Source organism: Pseudophryne corroboree, chromosome 3, assembly GCF_028390025.1.
Source record: "Pseudophryne corroboree isolate aPseCor3 chromosome 3, aPseCor3.hap2, whole genome shotgun sequence".
Classification (NCBI taxonomy): domain Eukaryota; kingdom Metazoa; phylum Chordata; class Amphibia; order Anura; family Myobatrachidae; genus Pseudophryne; species Pseudophryne corroboree.
The window spans coordinates 21,735,443-21,762,218 of record NC_086446.1 but is presented as its reverse complement, the minus strand read 5'-3'; the positions used below and the strand labels follow the sequence as shown (position 1 = coordinate 21,762,218).

Below are 26,776 nucleotides of genomic sequence, written 5' to 3'. Positions count from 1 at the left end.
CATAATAATGCCCCCCTTTACCAGTGACGCTTTCACACGTAACGCCCCTGTACCAGTGCCGCTTAGACACCTAACGCTCCTGTACCAGAGCCGCCTAAACACGTAACGCCCTCTATACCACTGCCGCTTACACACGTAACGCCCACCCTGTACCAGTGCCGCTTACACACGAAACGCCCTCTGTACCAGTGCCGCTTAGACAAGTAACGCCCCCTGTACCATTGACGCTTACACATGTAACGCCCCCCCTGTACCACTGCTGCTTACACATGTAACGACCCCTGTACCACTGCCGCTTACACACGTAACGCCCCCTGTACCAGTGCCGCTTAGACAAGTAACGCCCCCTGTACCATTGACGCTTACACATGTAACGCCCCCCCTGTACCACTGCTGCTTACACATGTAACGACCCCTGTACCACTGCCGCTTACACACAAAACCCCTTCTGTACCAGTGGCGCTTACACACGTAACACCACCCTGTAGCAGTGACATTTACATACGTAACACCCTCTGTACCAGTGCCGCTTACACACATAACGCCCACCCTGTACCAGTGCCGCTTACACACGTCATGCCCCCTGCAGCAGTGACGCTTACACACGAAACCCCCTCTGTACCAGTGCCGCTTAGACACCTAACGCCCCCTGTACCAGTGACGCTTACACATATAACGCCCCCCCTGTACCACTGCTGCTTACACATGTAACGCCCCCCTGTACCACTGCCGCTTACACACGTAATGCCCCCTGTAGCACTGACGCTTACACACAAAACGCCCTCTGTACCAGTGACACTTACACACGTAACGCCCCCTGTACCAGTGACACTTACACACGTAACGCCCCCCTGTACCAGTAACGCCTACACACGTGACGCCCCTGTACCAGTGCCGCTTACACACGTCATGCCCCCTGCAGCAGTGACGCTTACACATGAAACGCCCTCTGTACCAGTGCCGCTTAGACACCTAACGCCCCCTGTACCAGTGACGCTTACACATGTAACGCCCCCCCCGTACCACTGCCGCTTACACACGTAACGACCCCTGTACCACTGCCGCTTACACACGTAATGCCCCCTGTAGCACTGACGCTTAGACACAAAACGCCCTCTGTACCAGTGGCGCTTACACACGTAACGCCCCCTGTACCAGTGACACTTACACACGTAACGCCCCCCTGTACCAGTAACGCCTACACACGTGACGCCCCTGTACCAGTGACACTTACACACGTAACGCCCCCCTGTACCAGTAACACCTACACACGTGACACCCTTTCTATAAGTGATGCTTACACAAGCAATAACATGGACATTTCTATTTCCGCCCCCCCAGACACTCAACCTTCCACACATACACACCACAATGCCCAACACACAGCTCATTACACATAACACACACAGCCCATCTAACAGTGACACTTACACACGTTACTTCTCCTCTACCGGTGAGGCTTACACACGTAAACGCTCACTGTACCACTGACGCTTACACACATAACACCCCCTGCATCAGTGCCACTTACACACGTAACACCACCCTGTACCATTGACACTTACACACATAATAATGCCCCCCTTTACCAGTGACGCTTACACATGTTACTTCTCCTCTACCGGTGAGGCTTACACACGTAACGCTCACTGTACCACTGACGCTTACACACATAACGCCCTCTATACCACTGCCGCTTACACACGTAACGCCCACCCCTGCACCCCATATACCAGCACATTCCCTTTTGTCATACTACATCTACCCACAAACAAACCAACCATTCCACCACAACTTCACCATCTACTATTCTACTCCTTCACTTTTCTGTCCAGTTTACCGGGGCGTAGCCCCTTAGAACGGTGTGAAGAGCGCCCGTAGGGCGCGATGAATCACCTAGTATGAGAATATTTATCTAAGTGATTTCATTCTGCACAAGGGAAGTGTTCAGATCATATCGCTGCAGTGCCCCAGTTTTGCACACAAACCTTACATGGTGTGAATATGTCCTGTTGGGAATATACTAAGAATTTCAGAAATTTGGGACCACACAAATAAAACTCGCTATGTATTGAGATAGGGTCACTCTAACAATCCCTCCACATTAGCAGTAGTCACAAGTGGTTCAGAACTGTATCCTCTTAGGGTATCAATACGTGGATTGCTGATTATGATCACTATATCCTGTGATCAATAGTGGAATCCTCAATTAAATTATCCCAACAGTAACCCCAAATATCCCAAGGAAGGGAGTGCACAATGTATGTATACAATCCTATAGGTCAATATTGACAATAAGCACAGCGATATAGTTGTATAATTATTACGAGAGAATCATCTAGCTGACTGATCATATTTGAGACTAGTGCGTGTTCTAATTTTATTTCTAGATTTTTTCTTTTGCACTATTCACTATTTCACAAATTCTCTTTGAATACTTCGCTAGCTATCCACCATTAGTATTTTAAGCTAATTATAATAAAGGTTATGTTTTATAGGGAGTTGTCCCATACCTAGATTCAGATTTTCCATTATAGTAAGTCACAGATGAGTGCCCCAATGTGGAATACTTTTTCTTTTTGTGTTGTAATATGATTAATTTATTTCAGGGAGCACCCCCAAATTAATGGTTAATACAAAGAATTATCTCTGATAATTGTTTTCACTTATAAACAATGGGAAGTAACTTACTGATATGAATATATGATCTATATGATCTGTGCAGATATTTTCTTTTTTCAGAAGGCTGAAGCTTTAGAAGCAACTGTACCTACATCAATTACTGCTTCTTCCAAATACTGGGCAGATTGTCTTAAACGGCAAAAACAAACCTGTTGCTCCCTAGTAGGAGAAGGGATGTCATTCTCTAGTTCCTCTATCCATTCGCCCATTGCCTTTGCTACCCAGGCCGAAGCCATAGCAGGTCTTACCACTTCTCCTACTAGAGAAAATATATTTTTCAAAAGGCTCTCTACCCTTCTGTCTGTGACATCATTTAGTGAGGTAGATGACAGTGGTAAAGCAGATTTATGCACGAGTCGCAGAACATGTGCATCTACTTTTGGAGGAACTTCTCTTTTAGAACAATCCACAGCTGGAAATGGATAATAAGAATCCCATCTTTTAGGAATCTTATACTTTTTACTGGGCGCTGCCCAAGACTCATCCATCATTTCCATCAGCTCATCTGACGCTGGGAATTCAGCTTTCACTGATTTTGTTCGTTTAAATACAGGTGCTTTAGTTTTTAACACTGTCTTGGCCGGCTCTTCCAACGAGAGAACAGCCTTCGCAGCATTAATATGTTCAGCTACATCTTCTGAACTAAAACTCTGTGACTGATCATCATACGGAGTATTCGAATCTATTGTATCATCATCCGATTTATCATCTTGTGTAGTCTGCCACACAGACGTATCTGCATTAGTCTTACCCGCCCCTTGGTTGCTTGTAGAGGCTACTGGAACCAAGCCGTAGGAAGGGAGCTGCATATATGGGTTCACAGCGTAACCTAAACCTTGAGGTGGTGCTACCGGAGTTAACCTGTCTGCTATTGAAGATAAAGTCTTTGCAAACATATTCCATGGTGGCTCTGTTGGTGGTTGAACCAACTCCTGTTTTTTACTTCGCTGAAAAGCAAAACAATTTGCACACAAACCCTCATAAGTGACCAATTGAGTCATATCAATTACCCCTGACTTACAAGATAAGCATGTTAGGGCTGTAGGAGTGCTTGATAAATTCTCCTCATCACTTTTGCCGCTCACAGACATGGTATTAATCTGTTATTGACTACACAATTTGTGACTGAAGAACACCCTATATGTCAGTATATAGAGGTGAGATCAATCTGACCAAAGTGCATCTGATTTGAGGGTCAGAACAGGACTGACATTACATAGAAAAGTCAGCACAGATACTAGCAGTCAGTCACATGTTAAAGCATTAGACATTGTCATATGAGAATACAACCTCCATAACAACTTCTACATAAGTAGGAAAATTGTACTTCTGTTTTTTAACTGGTTCTTTTTTCAACATAACATGCAGAAAACACAGTAATATACTGGTCTCATATGCAATAGGTACTAAAAATTAACAGTGCACACTAAGAAGTAGAGAGAATTTTTAGTACTGTATACCCTGCCTTCCGGAGAGCGGGATACAGGGAGACTCACCACACTTCCATATCCAAGCAAATACGCTCGTAAGACGTTGAGTGGATTCAGATGCTACTGATGTACACTACCGCACTTGAAAACGGATAACGGACACAGTCGCTCACTGGTGGACACAACCGCTGAGTGGCTTCCACGTGTATGCAGACGCTAAGGCCTGCGACTCGGTCTGGGTGGGATTTATAGTGTACACACCCGCAGCGTCTAAGCTGCGACCGAGTACCCTCGTGGTAGCGTCTGAGCCGGAAGTGAGGTCATTCAGTTTATGAAACGAGAGACGCGCGGAAACTGGCCATAAACTCGGAGGAGGGGTGGCCAGGAGAGCGTCTGAATCCCCCTGTTGACTTAAACTCCCAGGATCGCGGCCTCTACGTAGTCCTGGCACCTATGATCTCCGGAGCGTAGCGCTGTCACACTCGAGATGTTCGGCGCATCAACACACTGTTTGTAGTCTCCACCAAATCAGTGTAGCCGTGTCCTGACCCCTCTAGTAAGAGGAAGTCCATAGACTCACTGTCTCCCCATGCTCCGGCCACAGCCTGGTTACGTCTGCTGGACCTGCTAGAACATCCGACACAGACGCCCGTCGAGACAATTCTAATACCCGAAGGTAAGCGATGTTGCGACCCGGTGGGGAGTTGTTGGAGCGACTCTTTCTAGTATGCGTTTAAGACGCTGTTAAGAGAAGTCGCTAAAAAAAACAATATAGTAAGTCTATAAAAAGAAATAACAAAAAGCTTGAGGCTGCTATATCAGCAGCCCTGCGACCATGCGGCTTCCTGCCGCACCAAGCAAAAAACTGATTTGACTGAGTCAGTGGGCAGGGCTATATGGTGAAGGCCCCAATGCATCCTGGGAGGCCAGAAAGCTTGTGACCGTGTTGGTGCCATTTTCGCTGTCGCTCGACAATATCCCAATGTTATCCTGTGGATAATCCTGTGGACCCAGCCAGAGAAAAACTGATTTGCCTGAGCCATTAGGCGGAGATATATGGATGGGCCCATTGCATCCTGGGAGGCCAGAAAGTTTTGATCGATTGGTGCCAATCCGCTGTCACTCCATCATATCTCATTGTTTTCCTGTGGACCCTGCCGGAGAAAAAGATTTATCATTGGGCAACCAAAATATCAAAGAATTTTTCAGGCTTCTTTTCTTTATTAAGGCTTCTTTATAAAGCCAATCCTTTCGGAATAAGTATGTAACCCGAGGTAAGTACAGGGACAATGTCAATGTATCGGATGAGATCCATTGAGATAGTATTGTTTATATTTATTGCCCTACCGATGGTCTGTTTTGCACTGGGGATGTGTATATATCCCAAAGAGCCCACTCCGGAGTGGGAGTGATGGAGACATGTATAGGCATCTTTTATGTATTTACATATTGTTATCCAATATTTATTGAGCTCAGGGCAGCTCCAGATACAATGGTACAAATCCGCGTCTGGTGCAGCACATATAAAACACTTGGAATCTGAGGAAACACCCATCAGTAGATGCCGTTTCGGAGAAGGTAAACTAGAAGCATAACTACGTGTTTGGTAGTATACAAATAGTGGGACAGAGAGATTTGGGTATTTTTCACGCAATTGATAAAGGGTAATATTTTCAAGCAGGTCTCCTCCAAGATATGAAATAGTATAAACCAAGTCCACCCCTTTCCCAGGCGTTGTCTAGAGTAGAGCCGTGGGCTGAAGAATTGCAAACACTGACATTAGGGGTCATTCAGACCTGATCGCTAGCTGTTTCTTGCAGTCGTGCGTTTGCATAGTCGCCGCCCACCAGGGAGTGAATTTTAGCTGTGCAAGTGTGTGACCGCATGTGCAGCCGAGCGGTACAAAAAATCTTTGTGCAGTTTCTGAGTTGCCCAGGACTTACTCAGCCGCTGCGATCACTTCAACCTGTCTTGGGCCGAAACTGATGTCAGACACCCGCCCTGCAAAAACAGTTGCCACCCACAAACGCCTTCTTCCTGTCAATCATCTTGCAATCGGCTGTGCGAATGGATTCTTCATAAAACCCATCACACAGCAACGATCCGCTTTGTACCCATGCAACGCACCTGCGCATTGCGGTGCATACACATGTTCAGTTCTGACCTAATTGTAGCGCTGGAAAAAACACTAGCGAGCGTCAGAATTACCCCCATTATTGTTATGATCCTGATACTCAGGTCAGGGGAGGTCTTATACGGTGGGACCTGAGTACCAGGACGTAATGCTGGGAAAGGGAAACGGAATGGGAATAGCCCCTGGCACCCTATCTCCGTAGTCTTATCCGTGCTGTCAGTTCACTCTTGCGAGACTATGGTTTCTTGGGCCCATGGCAGCCGCGTTTGAAGGGCGGATTACGTCTGCCCAACTCCGATGCCCCCTCAGGTCTTAATGAGAGACAAAGAGTGAACTGAGACAGGGTGATAACAAGGGGCCCTCTAACTGAAACAAGGCCAAGGGCTACTGGCTAACCTGAAACTAAAAGTATGCGCGGCTTACCAAAATATTCCACTTGTCCACTCTCCTACACGGCACCACTGAGTTCCGGAGAGGACTATGGAAGCGGAAACCTCCGCAAATGATCCAGTACAAGAAAACAATACTAAAGCGGCCTAGACCGCAACACACGGCAGGGCCGCCACTCACGAAACCAAGTGAGAACCTTGATCGACTGCCACAAGTTAATGAGGACCAGAAGAACTCCTTGGGACCGGGTGACGAACTCCAAGATTCAGGAACTCAGAGAACTGGAGGGACTGGAGGGACCGGGCACAGCAGACCAGGAACAGACGTTCACAAAACATGAGCAGCATGCAGGAAGCTGTCACCGGCGTCTGTGTGAGGCACTGAGGAGGCATTTAACAGGGAACCCTCCAATTAGAGCACAGAGCCCAATTACAAAAAATGTCGTGCAAACGTGTGAACACTTAATTAATCAATACCTGCAACGGGGAATGCGGTCCGCCTGTGGCATCCCCGTTGCTAGGGACCCGGCGGCTCAGCGCGCACAGCGGCCCTAGTTGCTTGGGACCCAGCGGCTCAGTATGCACGGCGTCCCTAGATGCTAGGCGCCGGGCAAGGAGGAAGGTGTAGCGGCCGCGGTCGTCGCTCGGAAACGGACCGAGCGGTGCCACGGACTGCGGCGCCTAACAATTATGAGAGAGTGGGAGAAAAATTGTATTATATGCTGAGACTCCCATTCTGGAGAATGTTGCCAGGCTTTGCAAATGGTTGCGATCAGTAAGTCATTGGTGAGGATCGAGTGGAAACTGGAGGATCTCATATGTAGATAATAAGGAAAGAAAAGAAGACTTTTTGGGTGCACCCTTTAGAACATAAATAATGTGATGAAGATAGCAAAAAAATGTAACTTTTATTATAGTCAACGTGTCGATATACACTAGAATAGAAATAAAAATAAAAGTGTAATTACACAACACTTATAAAATCGGGAGGGGTCAATGTGATTATTTCAAGATATTTCCAATTCTTCTAATTTGCACTTTTAACATATACAGTACACACAATTTCAGAAAATTAGTAAGTTTATCACAAAGACCCCAGGCCAGATCCATTTCCTACTTGACCCCAGTATAAACTTCAATATTCAAACATATGATGTCGGGAGGAAAAGATAAATTATGAGGATTCAAATATGGAGATTAACCATAGAGAGAAGGAAGTTATAGAAGGTGGATCTGCTGTCAGTGTTGGGCACAGAGTCAAATGATGTCCCAATTCCTACATTTGGTATTCCCAGGAGGTCACCCATCCAGGTACTGACCAAGCCCACCACTGCTTAGATCGGACGGTATTGGACATTACCAGTGTAGTATGATAGTAGTAATTATACTGAGTGATGATTCAAGGATCACAAATGAGAGTCCACCCAGCACTCATAGGTGCAAGAAATTGGTAATTTCTGTAAATCTACCAGTATAGAAATCAGCAAGAAATAGCAAGAAGAAAGTATAGAACAGATCTGCTGTCCATGTTAGACAGGGGATAGATATGATGTATTGTACCCCTGAATCAATGAGAGTCCATTTGAAAAAATAAGTATAAAGGATACCTAGATTTTAAAAAGCACCAACAATTGGTTTATTTTACCCAACAACACAGGGATAGCATTATATGGTTATTAGGAGTTCCAAGTCATCAGAAAAAAACGCTATGGAGGAAGCAAATAAGGTGACTCTCATATAGGTATCAAAAACGAATGACAAAATAAAACAACTCCCAATTCATCATGAAAATTCACCAGCTGCTGGTTCATACAGCAATACACAAAGTTGTAAATGGACACTGTGTACATTACTGCACCATTTGTGGTTGTGACCCCACCTGGGGCAACAATTGAGCAACGCTGTCCTGCATGCACTACAATGTGTAAATAGGGATTGTAGGCTTGCATTAGGGAAACACTGGTCATGCTGGAAACAGTGAATGGTTTCCCCTTTAGTGCTGGCCAGAAACTAGCTGTGTAGGACTCCCATGCTGCAGGCTGTGCGAGCTGAACAAGGATGCTGGAGGAGTGAGCAGAGGTCTCTTAGTGAAGAATGACCACGGCAGTGTTGCAGTTCTGAGGATGCATTTCACCTGCTGTACTGGCTTGATCACTTCCGGGACCTGTGCCTGAGGGTTCATTCGCTGATTGAGTCAGCGCCGCCACTATCTGTCGAATATTATGCACCGATGATCAACCTTTTTGAAAGAGATGGAGCAATTTTGGCAAGATGACCTGTAAACGCTGTGCCGCTATACTTGTTAATTTAAGATTCAATAAGGAAGTGATTGGACTTGTGTGGGTTCTTTCCCTGGTTTTAGCAGTATAGTGATCCTGACCTGATTAAAGTCAAGCGGGGATTTTTCACCTGACAATGTGGAATGAAATAATTTTAGTGGATGTGGTAATAGATGAGGTGACAGCCATTTATAGTATTCAGCACCTAGTCCATCAGGACCTGGGACTTTACAGTTAGCTAATCAACTAATAGTAGAACAAATTTCCTGTTCTGAAAAGGGGGCTACTAAGGCGTCATGTTCGTCCTCTGTTAATGTCAGGGCTCCGACCTTCCTAATAAATTCCATACCTAGAGACGGGTTATCAGGGGGAGTAGTATATAAAGGCGTATAATAATCTAAAAACAAATTAGCAATGTCAGGAGCAGAGGTCAGTTGTCCTGTGTCTGAGGTGATTTTCAGGATGTTTACCGGGGGTTGTGGACTGTGAACCACGGAGGCTAATAACTTGCCAGCTTAATTGCCCCATGTAAAGTATCAGGGTTTTTGGTAGTCCAGGGAGTATTGGGCTTTCTCTGTGCATAAAGTATCATACAGTGGGGTAAATTTACTAAGATTCGTATTTTTCGGAAAAAGGTCAAAGTTCAATCACGAATGACATCGAAAGTGTAAAACTGCAACTTTTTGAATTTATTACGACTAATTTACTAAGCTGTTCGGGTTTTTCTTTTGTTCCGATGTCGATGTCATTCGTGTTTATTTTTTATTTTTACGGCAGTGATTAGCAAAACACTGCCGACTTTTTTTACAATGAACCTCGGCCGGATCTGTGTGATCCGTGCTGGGGTTCATTTTTTTTTTTTTTTAAATTAAACAATGTAAAATCATAAAAAAAAATGCGTGGGGTCCCCCCTCCTAAGCATAACCAGCCTCGGGCTCTTTGAGCCGATCCTGGTTGCAGAAATATGGGGAAAAAAATGACAGGGGTTCCCCCATATTTAAGCAACCAGCATCGGGCTCTGCGCCTGGTCCTGGTTCCAAAAATACGGGGGACAAAAAGAGTAGGGGGCCCCCGTATTTTTAAAACCAGCACCGGGCTCCACTAGCTGGACAGATAATGCCACAGCCGGGGGTCACTTTTATATAGTGCCCTGCGGCCGTGGCATAAAAAATCCAACTAGTCACCCCTGGCCGGGGTACCCTGGGGGAGTGGGGACCCCTTCAATCAAGGGGTCCCCCCCCCAGCCACCCAAGGGCCAGGGGTGAAGCCCGAGGCTGTCCCCCCCCATCCAATGGGCTGCGGATGGGGGGGCTGATAGCCTTTGTTGTAAATGAAAAGATATTGTTTTTAGTAGCAGTACTACAAGTCCCAGCAAGCCTCCCCCGCATGCTGGTACTTGGAGAACCACAAGTACCAGCATGCGGTGGAAAAACCGGCCCGCTGGTACCTGTAGTACTACTACTAAAAAAAAAAAAAGACAAGACACACACACCTTGAAAGTAAAGATTTATTACATACATGCACACAAACATACATACATACTTACCTTATGTTCACACGCAGGTCGGTCCTCTTCTCCAGTAGAATCCAAGGGGTACCTGTTGAAAAAATTCTACTCACCAGATCCAAGGTCCCAGGCTCCTCCTCGCATCCATGTGTAATCCACGTACTTGAATAAAATAACAAACCGCATACACGAGCCACGAACTGAAAGGGGCCCCATGTTTTCACATGGGACTCCTTTCCCCGAATGCCAGAAACCCACTCTGACTTCTGTCTAAGTGGGTTTCTTCAGCCAATCAGGGAGCGCCACGTTGTAGCACTCTCCTGATCGGCTGTGTGCTCCTGTCCTCACTGACAGGCGGCACACAGCAGTGTTACAATGTAGCGCCTATGCGCTACATTGTAACCAATGATGGGAACTTTCTGCTCAGCGGTGACGTCACTTTAGGTCAACCCAACCGCAGGGCAGAAAGTTCCCATCATTGGTTACAATGTAGCGCATAGGCGCTACATTGTAACACTGCCGTGTGCCGCCTGTCAGTAAGGACAGGAGCACACAGCCGATCAGGAGAGTGCTACAACGTGGCGCTCCCTGATTGGCTGAAGAAACCCACTTAGACAGAAGTCAGAGTGGGTTCCTGGCATTCGGGGAAAGGAGTCCCATGTGAAAACATGGGGCCCCTTTCAGTTCGTGGCTCGTGTATGCGGTTTGTTATTTTATTCAAGTACGTGGATTACACATGGATGCGAGGAGGAGCCTGGGACCTTGGATCTGGTGAGTAGAATTTTTTCAACAGGTACCCCTTGGATTCTACTGGAGAAGAGGACCGACCTGCGTGTGAACATAAGGTAAGTATGTATGTATGTTTGTGTGCATGTATGTAATAAATCTTTACTTTCAAGGTGTGTGTGTCTTGTCTTTTTTTTTTTTTTTTTAGTAGTAGTACTACAGGTACCAGCGGGCCCCTTTTTCCGCCGCATGCTGGTACTTGTGGTTCTCCAAGTACCAGCATGCGGGGGAGGCTTGCTGGGACTTGTAGTACTGCTACTAAAAACAAGGGCCCTCATTCCGAGTTGATCGGTCGCAAGGCAAATTTAGCAGAGTTACACACGCTAAGCCGCCGCCTACTGGGAGTGAATCTTAGCTTCTTAAAATTGCGACCGATGTATTCGCAATATTGCGATTACTAACTACTTAGCAGTTTCAGAGTAGCTTCAGACTTACTCTGCCTGTGCGATCAGTTCAGTGCTTGTCGTTCCTGGTTGACGTCACAAACACACCCAGCGTTCGCCCAGGCACTCCCACCGTTTCCCCGGCCACTCCTGCGTTTTTTCCGGAAACGGTAGCGTTTTCAGCCACACGCCCCTGAAACGCCGTGTTTCCGCCCAGTAACACCCATTTCCTGTCAATCACATTACGATCGCCGGAGCGATGAAAAAGCCGTGAGTAAAAATACTTTCTTCATAGTAAAGTTACTTGGCGCAGTCGCAGTGCGAACATTGCGCATGCGTACTAAGCGGATTTTCACTGCGATGCGATGAAAAATACAGAGCGAACAACTCGGAATGAGGGCCAATATCTTTTCATTTACAACAAAGGCTATCAGCCCCCCCATCCGCAGCCCATTGGATGGGGGGGACAGCCTCGGGCTTCACCCCTGGCCCTTGGGTGGCTGGGGGGGGGGGACCCCTTGATTGAAGGGGTCCCCACTCCCCCAGGGTACCCCGGCCAGGGGTGACTAGTTGGATTTTTGATGCCACGGCCGCAGGGCACTATATAAAAGTGACCCCCGGCTGTGGCATTATCTGTCCAGCTAGTGGAGCCCGGTGCTGGTTTTAAAAATACGGGGGACCCCTACTCTTTTTGTCCCCCGTATTTTTGGAACCAGGACCAGGCGCAGAGCCCGATGCTGGTTGCTTAAATATGGGGGAACCCCTGTCATTTTTTTCCCCATATTTTTGCAACCAGGATCGGCTCAAAGAGCCCGAGGATGGTTATGCTTAGGAGGGGGGACCCCACGCATTTTTTTTTTAAATAACCACTTTCCCACCCCTTCCCACTGATAGGCACTTTTTTGCGATTTGTAATTTTTCACGGCAGTGTTTTCCTCTTTGGAGATTTGCACTTTTTAGTAAATGACCGAGTTCTACTAATTTGCTGGCGTATTTTGACCGATGGTGTATTCAGTCGTATTTTTTTACAACTACTTCCAAAAAAATACGAATGCCCTCATCTCTGCCGTGATTTGAGTTTAGTAAATTACCGAGATGACACTTTGAAGAAAAAACGGCATCTCGGTCAAAATCGGGACCTTAGTAAATTTACCCCAGTGATTTAGTTTCTGTGTACACCTGACGGGTCTCCGGGGTGTTGCTATTCAGCAGGTCGGAGTAAGAATTGGAGACAGCTAAACTAAGTTCCTGCAGCCTCTTTAATGATTAGCGGTGACATATGCAATAACGTGACCCCGGAGTACCGACTTGGATGCAGCTCAAAACAAATGTATGTCCTCTGTATGTTGAATATTGTCAGCTGCATAATTTAAAAAGCGATGCTCCAAAGTCTGGCGAGTTTACTAAATAAGACAGAGTCCTCCAATTAAAGGAGAGCAATCTTGGGGAAGAGAGCGTCAGTGTGAAGCATGTCGGCACATGGTTCGGGATAGCAATATTTTCTATCTTTGAACAATGTAATCTGGACATATTTGTGTATTTTATTATATAATTTTTGATGACACTAAACAGAACATTGAATGCACTGTCCATATCATTTGTGCTATTGCAGATCTTGTTACACCAGGAGTATTCTCCATAACATTGGCTTTACAGAGGCTACCGGCAGGATGTCAGGGAGGATGAAGTTTCCTTTTTATTAGACCATCCTTGGAAAGAACATATGCGGCGGGATGTGATGAAGTCTGAGATTTCCAGAGGTGCGGGATTCCAGCTGAACTTTTTTTTAAAGGGGCAATACCTTACAATGCAAAACCACGCCTTGTGATTGTGCCTTTACAAAAACGTCTGAGATCATCCAGCATCCTGCACCTCCAGTGATCCTGGACTCCATCACATCCCACCGATGGAGTTCTAGCAATAGGTAGATCTACACTGTCATGTGGTATTCCATATATTTCATATAGGCACCACTAACACCAATAAGACACAACTTATGTGTTATTTCATCTCCACTTTATTGAGACTTTTTATGCAAATGACATTTTATAATAATTATATTTACACTTGTTTTTTTATACAAATGAAACAAATATTTTTCTAAACTCTATAACTTTTCTATTCCCTTTATTAATTAGTTTGCGTCTGCTGATGTCCATTTATGTCAAAGCCAACTCTAGAATATCCTCTCTAGAAATATTGAGTTGATTTTCTGCAAAACATTTCCCACACTCAGAGCAGGGAAATGGCTTTTAACCTGTGACTTCTCTGATGTTTAACAAGATTTGATTTGAGAGTAAAACATTTCCCACACTCAGAACATGGAAATAGTTTCTAACCTGTGTGACTTCTCTCATGTATAACAAGATGTGATTTGCGTGCAAAACATTTCCCACACTCAGAACATGGAAATGGTTTCTCACCTGTGTGACTTCTTTCATGTATAACAAGATCTGATTTGTTATTAAAACATTTCCCACACTCAGAACATGGAAATGGTTTCTCACCTGTGTGAATTCTCTCATGTATAACAAGATATGATTTGCGTGTAAAACATTTCCCACACTCAGAACATGGAAATGGTTTCTCACCTGTGTGACTTCTCTCATGTATATCAAGCTGTGATTTGCGTGTAAAACATTTCCCACACTCAGAACATGGAAATGGTTTCTCACCTGTGTGACTTCTCTCATGTATAACAAGATATGATTTGCGTGTAAAACATTTCCCACACTCAGAACATGGAAATGGTTTCTCACCTGTGTGACTTCTCTCATGTATATCAAGCTGTGATTTGCATGTAAAACATTTCCCACACTCTGAGCATGGAAATGTCCTCTCACCTGTGTGACTTCTATAATGATTATCAAGAGTTGATTTGTAAGTAAAACATTTCCCACACTCAGAACATGGAAATGGTTTCTCACCTGTGTGACTTCTCTCATGTATAACAAGCTGTGATTTGTGTGCAAAACATTTCCCACACTCAGAACATGGAAAGTGTTTCTCACCTGTGTGACTTCTCTCATGTATATCAAGCTGTGATTTGCAAGTAAAACATTTCCCACACTCAGAACATGGAAATAGTTTCCCACCTGTGTGACTTCTCTCATGTTTAACAAGATATGATTTGCTTGTAAAACATTTCCCACACTCAGAACATGGAAATGGTTTCTCACCTGTGTGACTTCTCTCATGTATAACAAGTTGTGATTTGCTTGTAAAACATTTCCCACACTCAGAACATGGAAATGGTTTCTCACCTGTGTGACTTCTCTCATGTATAACAAGCTGTGATTTGCATGTAAAACATTTCCCACACTCAGAACATGGAAATGGTTTCTCACCTGTGTGACTTCTCTCATGTATAACAAGCTGTGATTTGCTTGTAAAACATTTCCCACACTCAGAACATGGAAATGGTTTCTCACCTGTGTGACTTCTCTCATGTATAACAAGATATGATTTGCATGTAAAACATTTCCCACACTCAGAACATGGAAATGGTTTCTCACCTGTGTGACTTCTCTCATGTATAACAAGATATGATTTGCATGTAAAACATTTCCCACACTCAGAGCATGGAAACGTCCTCTCACCTGTGTGACTTTTCTGATGTTTAACAAGCTGTGATTTGAGTTTAAAACATTTTCCACATTCAGAGCAGGAAAATGGCCTCTCACCGGTGTGACTTCTCTCATGTAGAAGAAGATGTGATTTCTGTGAAAAACAGTTTCCACACTTACAGCATGGAAATGGCCTCTCGCCTGTCTCAGGTGGCTGATGGGTAATAAGCTTCGTGCTCTGTGTAAAACATTTGTCCTGTACAGTACTGGGAAATATTGTATCTTCTCTAAGAGATGTGATGGACGGACCAATATCTGAGTTAACAGGTGAACATTCCTCTTGGTTAGAGGTAAGAGATAATATATCTGCACTTTGAGGCTCTGGATGTAGAATTTGGATCACAGAGTTTTCCAGAGAATCTCGCATGATATCTTTAGCTTCAATTTCACAATCTTGCGATACAATGGGACGTTCAGCCCATATATTTCTTCTGTTACATTCACCTACAGGGAATAAAATATATATATATAAGCAAATTATGTTACTGGAAGAACTACACGGCAGCCATAGCTAGGGGGATATAGCCTCTTCCTCATGAGATACAGGTAAAAGTTCACATCCCAAGAAGGTCTATCACTGATCTCCTCCCTACCATCATTGTCTGAAGTGAATTCCACAACTATTTATGCAAAATATAAACACAAAGAAGAGAGGGATATATGGGGCTACCATGGAGTTCTTCAGAGTAACAAAATTCTCAGGCAACATAATTTGTTTCTCTTTCAAACTCCATGACTAAGGAGATGTACCAAAATAGGTTCTATATGAAGGAAGCATGTGAAATAATTATTCACTGAAAAAGACCAGTGTTATACACATTATTGCACCATAACTTGAAGGATTTTCTTTCCACATTGTGTGCCTACAGCATTGGTGAAATAGAAGAGGTGTTTGTAGAGTGAAGACAACTGCAGCCTTGCACAAGTCCCCTGTAGGTGCCAAGAAATTTTGACAGCCCCAACTACATGTGCCTTGAAGATTTACAAGACTACCAGGTCTTTCCTCTTATTGTTATGGAACTCCAGCACAATTGTATGAGCCTCCTAGAGCCACTGTGAGGGTCTTCTGCCTGTAACATCCCCCTCTGTTCCCTTAGTGTTTTATGTACACTCCAGTACTTAGGATGCCACCAGGTCTTAAACCTCGAGCAGGATGGGATTACACAATTGGCTGGAGACCACAGAATAATTTATAGTAATAACGCTAGGCAGACTGATAGCCAACAAGGGAAGGGCACACCCTGGGTAACTGGCAGGATACGGGTCACAGCAGCAGCGGGTGGGACATTATATGTGGTTAGGTAACTGAGCACATTGCAGCTAGGTAGGGATGCTAGCAGGTGGAGCTGTGGTAGAGAAGCACAAAAGGAAACAAATGGTAAAGGCAATAACCAAGGATAATATGGAATTAGCAGGAACTATGTTCAGGCATGGCAGAAAATCCAAGCACTGGAACAGTATCAGAGTACAGGATTCTGGGACACAGACCAGCAACTTACACTATGGTAGAAGCTACAACTGGCAGGGTAGAGCAGAGCTGACTAGCTTATAACAAAAAGTAGGACCAATCAGAACCGGATGTAGTTAAAATGCTGGCTGTCGGGATCTTAGTGCTCAGAAGACCGGCACCGGAATCCAACAGCAGTGGAATCTCGACGCCCTGAATCCCGACCAATGCCCGGTATTCCCACTCGGTTGGCTGGTCCATGCCACCGAGTGGGAATAGAACCGAAGAGGAGTGAGCCCGTGTGGTGCCACACTGATAGAATTCCAGCTGCTGTTGGTATACTGACAGCCAGCATGCCGGCTGCCGGTAAATCATACCCAACCCATCAGAACAGCCAGAATGGGAAGGTCCACATAATTATGTCTTCTCCACCTTTGGGAAACATAACTCAGTTTGGGCTCCCCTGGTGCTGTTAGATCCTTTATTGCTGCCGCTTGGCAATCCCTGTGATCAGTGTGACGGAGGGAAATCGTATCTCAGCTTGGGCTCCCCTGGTGCTGTAAGACCCTCTATTGCTTCCACTTGGCAATCCCTGTGATCAGTGTGATGGAGGGGAAACATATCTCAGCTTGGGCTCTCCTGGTGTTGTGAGAACCTCTATTGCTGCCGCTTGGCAATCCATGTGATCCGTGTGACGGAGGGAAACATATCTCAGTTTGGGTTCTCCCTGGTGCTGTTAGATCCTTTATTGCTGCCACTTGGCAATCCATGTGATCAGTGTAATGGAGGGAAACATCTCAGCTTGGGCTCCCCTGGTGCTGTTAGATCCTCTATAGCTGTCGCTTGGCAATCCCTGTGATCAGTGTAATGGAGGGAAACATGTCAGCTTGGGCTCCCCTGGTGCTGTTAGATCCTCTATAGCTGTCGCTTGGCAATCCCTGTGATCAGTGTAATGGAGGGAAACATGTCAGCTTGGGCTCCCCTGGTGCTGTTAGATCCTCTATAGCTGTCGCTTGGCAAGCCATGTGATCAGTGTGACGGAGGGAAACATATTGCTAGGAGGGTATAAATCTGCACAGGATATGTTTGTAGTATTTGTTTATCAGTTAAATTATTATTGGACCAACATCAAGCCTACTTAAGCAGAATCAATTCAGCAAAAGGTTGGTGGTGCTCCCGAAAAATAGTTCAGTAAACTATGAAACAGGGGGTGTGGTCTTTTGAAATGACAAAGATAACTATAGGTCTTTTCCAGGACACACTTAAGAAAATAAGAATGTGAAAATATAAAAATGTAACTTTTATTGAAATATACTTAAAAAGAGGGGAGCAAACGTTCATATATAGATAAATGCACTAATGCTATGATTCTAGGCAAAATGGTTACATAGGTATTCCCTTAATTATCAGAGTTGCCTGTATCTCCTAACAATGAGAAATATTTGTGGGAATAAAGTCACTCTATTATGCTTAATGTAATTCAATTGTCAGTTAATTCTATGATCTATACCTTGTCTAAGAGTCACAGAATGAATTCTGTGTGGGAGAACAAAATACCTACGGTACCTAGTATTCCCTGGTGGTCTCCCATCCAGGTACTGACCAGGCCCTGCAGTGCATAGCCTCCAAGATCAGACGAGGTTGGGCATACCCAGTGCGGTCTGACCATAGGTAGATAGGTCTCCAACACACACAATGTTTCAAGCACACCGGAACCTGTGGGACTTAAATATATCAATATTACTTGATACTGGTGTGTGCCTGAGTTTGTTGTAATAGGTAGCTAGGGGTCAAGAACGTGGCAACTACAATATAATGGAAACTACTGAGGAGGAAAGGGATCTAGGAGTCACTATTTCAAGTGACGTAAAGGCAGGAAAGCAATGCAACAAAGCAATGAGAAAGGCAAGTCAGATGCTTGGTTGCACAGGGAGAGGAATCAGTAGCAGGAAAAAATAAGTTATAATGCCACTGTATAGGTCATTGGTGTGGCCTTATCTGGAATACTGTGTCCAGTTCTGGAGACCATATCTCCAGAAGGATATAAATACATTAGAGAGTGTACAAAGAAGGGCAACTAAAATGGTGCATGGCCTACATCACAAAACGTACCCGGAAAGGCTAAAAGATCTTAACATGTATAGTATGGAGGAGAGAAGGGAAAGGGGAGACATGATAGAAACTTTCAAATATATCAAGGGTATTAACAAAGTTCAGGAGGGAAACATTCTTCAAAGGAAGAGAAGTATTAGAACTCGAGGACATACACCGAGACTGAAGGGGGGAGGTTCAGGGGAAAATTAAGAAAAAAAATACTTCACAGAAAGAGTAGTGGATAAGTGGAATAGCCTCCCATCAGAGGTGGTAGAGGCTAAGACTGTAGAACAATTCAAACATGCTTGGGATAGGCATATGAATATCCTTACAAAGAATTAAGGTTCAAAAAGGGTTGAGATTGCCTAAAGGATAAAAAAAAAAGGGGGCAGACTAGATGGGCCAAGTGGTTCTTATCTGCCGTCAAATTCTATGTTTCTATGAGTATTGCTGAATGAGGCAGGTCACAAGACTTGTGTATGGCAATGATAATTTGGACCAATGTGTGTCTAAGTTGGTTCCAATGGCGTAGCAAGATGAATGTTGCTAGGTAGTATGTGTCTTGGAGTGTGTGCAGTAGATATATAAAAGTGGGAGCCAAGTCTAAATATTCTGACACTTTTGCTGTTCAGTCATCTGTCTCAACATCGAATGACCGAATGAGAGTAATCAGAAACGGACAGTGGCTCCGATGTAAGGGTAGAGTGGTACTTCTGCTGTCCCTACAGGGAGTGGCGTTCTGTTACCATGAGCATTGCAGAACGTCACTGTTAATCGTGGGATGAGAGAGTAACCCCCGAAATTGAAGAGAGAATTTAAGGATTGGATTTAAGCTGTACACAAAGGGTAATGCCCAAAATTGTACAGATTGTAACCATATTCAATAATAGCGTATTGCTGAAGTTGAAGAATAAATCCTACTGACACAAACTATATCTAGACTACACAACACAGACAAAGTGTAACCTGTGGAGCAACGAGCCCCAGCTTGTTCACAACTGTACATAAAATAATAAGTGTGACAGAGAGACTAGCAAGTCCTGGATTGCTCACATATTGTACAGAAATGCCACAGTAGAAATAATTCTAGGTTCACAAGCATTCCACATGAGCAATAGGTACTATGAAGGAAAAAGTGCCCCGGCTTTACAACAAATGAGTGTGATAAATAGAGTAGCAAGCCTAACACTTAATGTGCTCAGTAGATGCTGACACGCTATAACACATGAGGCAGTGAGCCCCAATTCAATCACAGCTGACATAGATATCTGAGGCCCAGTTTATTCACAGCTTATGCTGTTAGCTGCCAATTCTCTGGGTAGAAATTCAAAAGATAAAGCAGTTTGGTAACAGGAGGGGGGAGAAAAATAGGATTTTAATTACCTACCGGTAAATCCTTTTCTCGTAGTCCGTAGAGGATGCTGGGGTCCATATTAGTACCATGGGGTATAGACGGGTCCACCAGGAGCCATTGGCACTTTAAGAGTTTGAGAGTGTGGGCTGGCTTCTCCCTCTATGCCCCTCCTACCAGACTCAGTCTAGAAACTGTGCCTGAGGAAACGATATACTTCGAGAGAAGGAAATACACAGATAGTGGAGAGATTCATACCAGATCACACAACAGGCAAAACCGGCCAACAGGCCGGAGAACTCAGCAACAGCTGAAACAGTACTGAAACAGTAAACAACGCAGAACTTACCTAGGAACCAGGCAGTACCGAACTATAAAACCAATGCAGGAAAATGAAGCGCTGGGCGGGCGCCCAGCATCCTCTACGGACTACGAGAAAAGGATTTACCGGTAGGTAATTCAAATCCTATTTTCTCTTGTGTCCTAGAGGATGCTGGGGTCCATATTAGTACCATGGGGATGTACCAAAGCTCCCAGAACGGGAGGGAGAGCACGGAGGCTTCTGCAAAACTGCTTGACCAAACTTGAGGTCCTCAGAGGCCAAAGTATCGAACTTATAAAACTTAGCAAACATGTTCTACCCAGACCAAGTAGCTGCTCGGCAAAGCTATATAGCCGAGACACCCTGGGCAGCCGCCCAGGAAGAGCCCACCCTATGAGTAGAATGGGCCTTTACAGATTTTGGACACACCAAGCCTGCCGTAGAATATGTATGCTGGATGGTGAAACTGGTCCAGCGTGAAATTGACTGCTTAGAAACAGGACACCCAAATTTCTTGGGACCATAGAGGACAAACAGTGAGTCAGTTTTTGTATGATGAGCGGTCCTCTTCACATAAATCTTCAAAGCCCTCACAACATCCAAGGCCTTTGAAGCAATTGAGGAGTCACTAGCCACTGGCACCACAATAGGTTGATTGATATGAAAGGCTGAAACAACCTTAGGCAGGAACTGCGGACGAGTCCGGAGTTCCGCCCTATCTTCATGGAACATCAGATAGGGACTTTTACAGGACAAAGCCCCCAATTCCGACACGCGTCGAGCAGAAGCTAAGGCCAACAAAGTGACCGCCTTCCACGTGATAAACTTGATTTCAGCCTCCTGTAGAGGATCAAACCAATTAGATTGCAGGAACTGCAACACCACATCAAGATCCCAGGGTGCCACTGGCGCCACAAAGGGAGGCTGGATGGGCAGAACCCCTTTCGAAAAGGTCTGAACCTCAGTGAGGACAGCTAATTGTTTTTGGAAGAAAATGGACAAAGCTGAGATCTGGACCTTGATGGAGCCCAATCTCAGGGCAATATCCACACCTGCTTACAGGAAAAGGAGAAACGTCCAAGTTGAAACTCCACAACAGGAAATTTCTTGGATTTACACCAAGACACATATTTTTTCCAAATGCGATGGTAATGTTTAGAAGTTACCACCTTCCTAGCCTGTATCAGGGTATGAATCACATCCATCGAGATACACTTCCGAGCTAAGGTCTGGCACTCAACCGCCATGCCGTCAAACATAGACGTGGCAAGTCTTGATAAGCCCCTGCAGCAGCAGATCCTCCTGAAGAGGTAAGGTCCTTGGATCTTCCAGCAGAAGATCCAGCAGATCCGCGTACCAAGCCCTCCTTGGCCAGTCCGGAGCAATGAGGATTGGGAGAACATTTGTTCTTCTTACAAGTTGAAGAACTTTTGGAATCAGAGGAAGTGGAGGGAATACATACACAGACGTGAACACCCATGGTGTTCACTGTCCACTGCCACTGCCTGCGGGTCTCTCGATCTGGAACAGTACCTCCATAGCTTCTTGTTGAGGCGGGAGGCCATCATGTCTATGTGAGAAACCCCCCATCAACCAGTTACCTCCTTGAACACCTCCGGATGAAGGCCCCACTCTCCTGGAAGGAGATCGTGTCTGCTGAGGAAGTCTGCTTCCCAGTTGTCTACTCCCGGAATGAAGATTGCTGACATTGCCACTGCGTGCCTTTCTGCCCAGAGGAGGATTCTTGACACCTCCGACATTGCAGCCCTGCTCTTTGTTCTGCCTTGTCTGTTTATGTAGGTCACTGTGATCACGTTGTCCGACTGCACCTGAACAGCTCGATCCTGTAGAAGGTGTGCTGCTTGAAGAAGGCAGTTGTACACGGCCCTTAGCTCCAGGATGTTTATTGGGAGAAGGGATTCTTGATACTACCACCTTCCTTGGAAGGTTTCTCCCTGAGTGACTGCTCCCCAACCTCTTAGACTTGCACCTGTGGTTTGAAGGATCCAGTCCTGAACTCCGAACCTTTGGCCTTCCAGAAGGTGTGGTAGTTGTAGCCACCAGAGGAGCGAAATCCTGGCTTTTGATGAGACGTATCCTCTGGTGCATATGTAGGCGAGATTCTGACCACCGGTCGAAGAGATACAGCTGAAAGGATCGAGCATGAAACCCTCCGTACTGCAGAGTCTCGTAAGAGGCAACCATCTTCCCCAGAAGGCGGATGCACTGATGAACCGAAACCCGGGAAGGCTTCAAGACATCCTAGACCATTGTTTGTATCACCAATGCTTTCTCTACTGGTAGAAACACCCTCTGAACCTCCATGTCGAAAATCATCCCCAGGAAAGACAGCCTCCCTGTCGGCCCCAGATGAGACTTTGGAAGGTTCAGGATCCCACCGTGCTCCTTGAGCAGACGTGTCGTGAGAGCAATGGATCTTAACAACTTCTCCCTGGACGACGCCTTGATCAGGAGATCGTCCAGATATGAAATTATGTTCAACCCCTGCTTGCGGAGAACCATCATCTCTGCCATCACCTTGGTGAAGACCCTTGGTGCCATGGAGAGACCGAACGGCAGTGCCTGAAACTGATAGTGATCGTCTAACAGTGAAAACCTGAGATATGCCTGATGCGGCGACCAAATGGGAATGTGGAGGTACACATCCTTGAAGTCCATGTACACCAGGAATTCCCCCTCCATCAGTCCTGAGATGACAGCTCTCAGAGACTCAATCTTGAACTTGAACTCCCTGAGATAAGGGTTCAAAGATTTTAATTTCAGAATTGGCCGTAACGAGCCATTCGGCTTCGGTACCACAAAAAAAGGTTTGAATAGTAACCTTTGTTCCACTGATGAGGCGGAACTGAAACAATGACCTCGTACACTACCAATTTTCAGATAGCTTCCAGAAGAATTGCTCTGTCGCCTGGTCCTGGTGCAAAAAATACGGTGGACAAAAAATGTAGGGGTCCCCCATATTTTTAACACCAGCACCGGCCTTCACTAGTCAGAGAGATAATGCCACAGCCGGGGGACACTTATATTGGTCCCTGCGGCCCTGACATGAAATCACCAACTAGTCACCCCTGGCCGGGGTGCCCTGGAGTGGGGACTCCTTAAATCAAGGGGTTTCCCCCACAAGCCACCTAGGGGCCAGGGATGAAGCCCGAGGTTGTCCCCCCATCCCTGGGTGGTGGATAGGGGGGACGATAGCCTTGTGTCAAAAAAGAATATTGTTTTTTGTAGCAGAACTACAAGTCCTAGCAAGCCTCCCCCGCAAGCTGGTGCTTGGAGTACCACAAGTACCAGCATGCGGGGGGGGGGGGGGGGCCCACTGGTACCTGTAGTTCTACTACAAAAAAAATACCCAAATAAAAACAAAGTCAAATTTCATTAAACATACATCCCCACTTACATACATACTTACCTATGTTGATACGAAGCACTCGGTCCTCTTCTCCTGTAGAATCCACGAGTACCTGTCAATAAAATTATACTTACAAAGAATCCTGTGTAGATCGGTCCTCTTCTTGAAAGTTATAATCGACGTACTTGATAAAAAAAAAAAAAAGAAATACCCGGTCCACGCACTAAAAGTGGTCCCCATGTTTACACATGGAACCCCTTTCCCCATCTGGCGGGACCCCCCGTGACTCCTGTCAAAGAGGGTCCCTTCAGCCAATCAGGGAGTGCCACGTCATGGCACTCTCCTGATTGGCTGTGCGCGCCTGCACTGTCAGTCAGGCGGAGTACAGTGGATACAATGTAGCGTACCGCCGCTACATTATATCCAGTGGGGGAACTTTGCGGGCTGCGGGAGACTGCGAGGTTAAGTGGGGTCACTTTGAAGAAAAAACACCAACTCGGTCAATATCGGGAGCTTAGTAAATATACCCCTATATCCTGTATCCAAGGGTCCAGTCCAGACGACACCCAGATGTGGCTGAAATGACGGAGTATCGACGGGATAGACGGGCTCCGCAGGAGATAGGGCACTCCAAGAAAGCCCTGGACTCCGGGCATGCACTGGCCCCTCCCTCCATGCCCCTCCCCCAGACCCCAGTTAAGGAAACTGTGCCCAGAGAAGATGGACAGTATGAGGAAGGATTTTTGTAAATCTAAGGGCGAGATCCATACCAGCCACACCAATCACACCGTATAACTTGCGATAAACTACCCAGTTAACAGTATGAACAACAACATAGCCTCGGTTCAACCGATAAACTATAACATAACCCTTATGTAAGCAATAACTATATACAAGCCTTGCAGAAGAAGTCCGCACTTGGGACGGGCGCCCAGCATCCTCTACGGACTACGAGAAATAGATTTACCGGTAAGTAAAATCTTATTTTCTCTTACGTCCTAGAGGATGCTGGGGACTCCAAAAGGACCATGGGGTCTATACCAAAGCACCAGACCGGGCGGAAGAGTGCAGATGACTCTGCAGCACCGATTGATCAAACATGAGGTGCTCATCAGCCAGGGTATCAAATTTGTAGAACTTAGCAAAAGTGTTTGAACCCGACCACCAGGGCCGGTGCTAGGGTGTTCGGCGCCCCCCTGCAAACTATAAATTTGTGCCCTACCATATTCCTATGGCGCGCGCCGGGAAAAGGGGTGTGGTCTCACAAGTAAGGGGCATGGCCACACAGTAGTACCCCCATTTAAAATTACGCCACAATGTAGCACAATCTTATTAATCTTATACGTAATGCCCCACTCGTAGTAGTTACGTCCTTATAAGTAATGCCCCACCCGTAGTAGTAGCATCCTTATATGTAATGCACCCCAGTAGTAGTAGCATCCTTATACATAATGCCCTTCCAGTAGTAGTAGCAGCATCCTTATACATAATGCCCCTTGTAGTAGTACCCTTATACATAATGCACCCCCGTAGTAGTAGTGTCCTTATACATAATGCACCCCCGTAGTAGTAGTGTCCTTATACATAATGCACCCCCGTAGTAGTAGTGTCCTTATACGTAATGCGCCCCCAGTAGAAGCACCGTCCTTATACATAATGCCCCCCGCAGTAGTAGCATCCTTATACGTAATGCCCTCCCCCCAGTAGTAGTAGCATTGTTATACGTAATGCCCTCCCGGTAATAGTAGCGTCCTTATACATAATGCCCCCAAGTAGTAGTATCGTCCTTATACGTAGTGCACCCCCAGTAGTAGTATCATCCTTATACGTAATGCCCTCCCGGTAATAGTAGCATTCTTATACATAATGCCCCCAGGTAGTAGTAGCGTCCATATACGTAATGCCCCCCCAGTAGTAGTAGCGTTCTTATACGTAGTGCACCCCAGTAGTAGTATCGTCCTTATACGTAATGCCCCCAGTCCCAGTAGTAGTAGCGTCCTTAGACGTAATGGCCCCCACAGTAGTAGCGTTGTTACACGTAATGCCCCCCTGTAGTAATAGCGTCCTTATACGTAATGCCCCCCAGTAGTGGCGTCCATAGAGCGCGCGCACAGACATACCTCTCTCTCACACACACACACACACAATCCACACATATATACACACCCACCCTACACACACACTTCTCTCTCACCCTCCACTTACCTAATCCAGTCTCTCTGTACAGCAGCCAGGTCCGTGTAGCTCCGCCCCTTATGGCTCATCTAGCCACGCCCCCTACCGTCCCGTGTAGCTCCGCCCCCTTCTGTCCCGTACTCTGCGCTCTCACACAGATGAGATGAGGCGAGGGGAGGGAGGAGGCGTTTCATGCTGCAGGTGCCCGCTGCCAGTGCCTGTCATACAGTGACAGACACAGCAGTGGCAGCAGCAGCAGGGGGGACAGGATGGCGCAGCAGGGAAGGAATGCAGAGCAGGGGAAGCGCCTATCCGTCCCAGCGCCTCCCTGCACTGCATCCCTTCGCTGAGCGGGTAACGCGCCGAGACACCTCGGGCAGCCGCCCAAGACGAGCCCACCTTCCTGGTAGAATGGGCTTTCACTGACTTCGGCAACGGCAAACCAGCTGTAGAATGAGCATGCCGAATCGTATTACAGGACCAGCGTGCAATAGTCTGCTTGGAAGCAGGAGCCCCAATCTTGTTGGGAGCCCACAGGACAAACAGAGCCTTTGATTTCCTAATTTTAGCCGTTCTGGTGAAATACATTTTCAAGGTTCTAACTACATCGAGAGATTTCGACACAGCCCAAGGCACCCGTAGCCACAGGCACCACAATGGGTTGGTTTATATGAAACGAAGAAACCACCTTCAGCAGAAATTGTTGACGAGTCCTCAACTCCACTCTATCCTCATGGAAAATCAAATAGGGGCTCTTGTGAGACAAAACCGCCAACTCTGACACCCGTCTTGTCGACCTAG

General features: G+C 45.9%; 1 protein-coding gene and 1 pseudogene across 1 annotated transcript in view; both read right to left on the bottom strand.

The window, feature by feature from the left end:
• LOC135057082 (uncharacterized) overlaps positions 1–26,776 on the bottom strand; it is a 149,849-nt gene that overhangs the window by 91,603 nt on the left and 31,470 nt on the right. The window contains 1 exon segment of the mRNA XM_063962980.1: positions 13,848–15,660. Coding sequence (XP_063819050.1) covers positions 13,848–15,660 — 1,813 coding nt within the window.
• On the bottom strand, positions 18,218–18,336 carry LOC134897721 (5S ribosomal RNA; annotated as a pseudogene).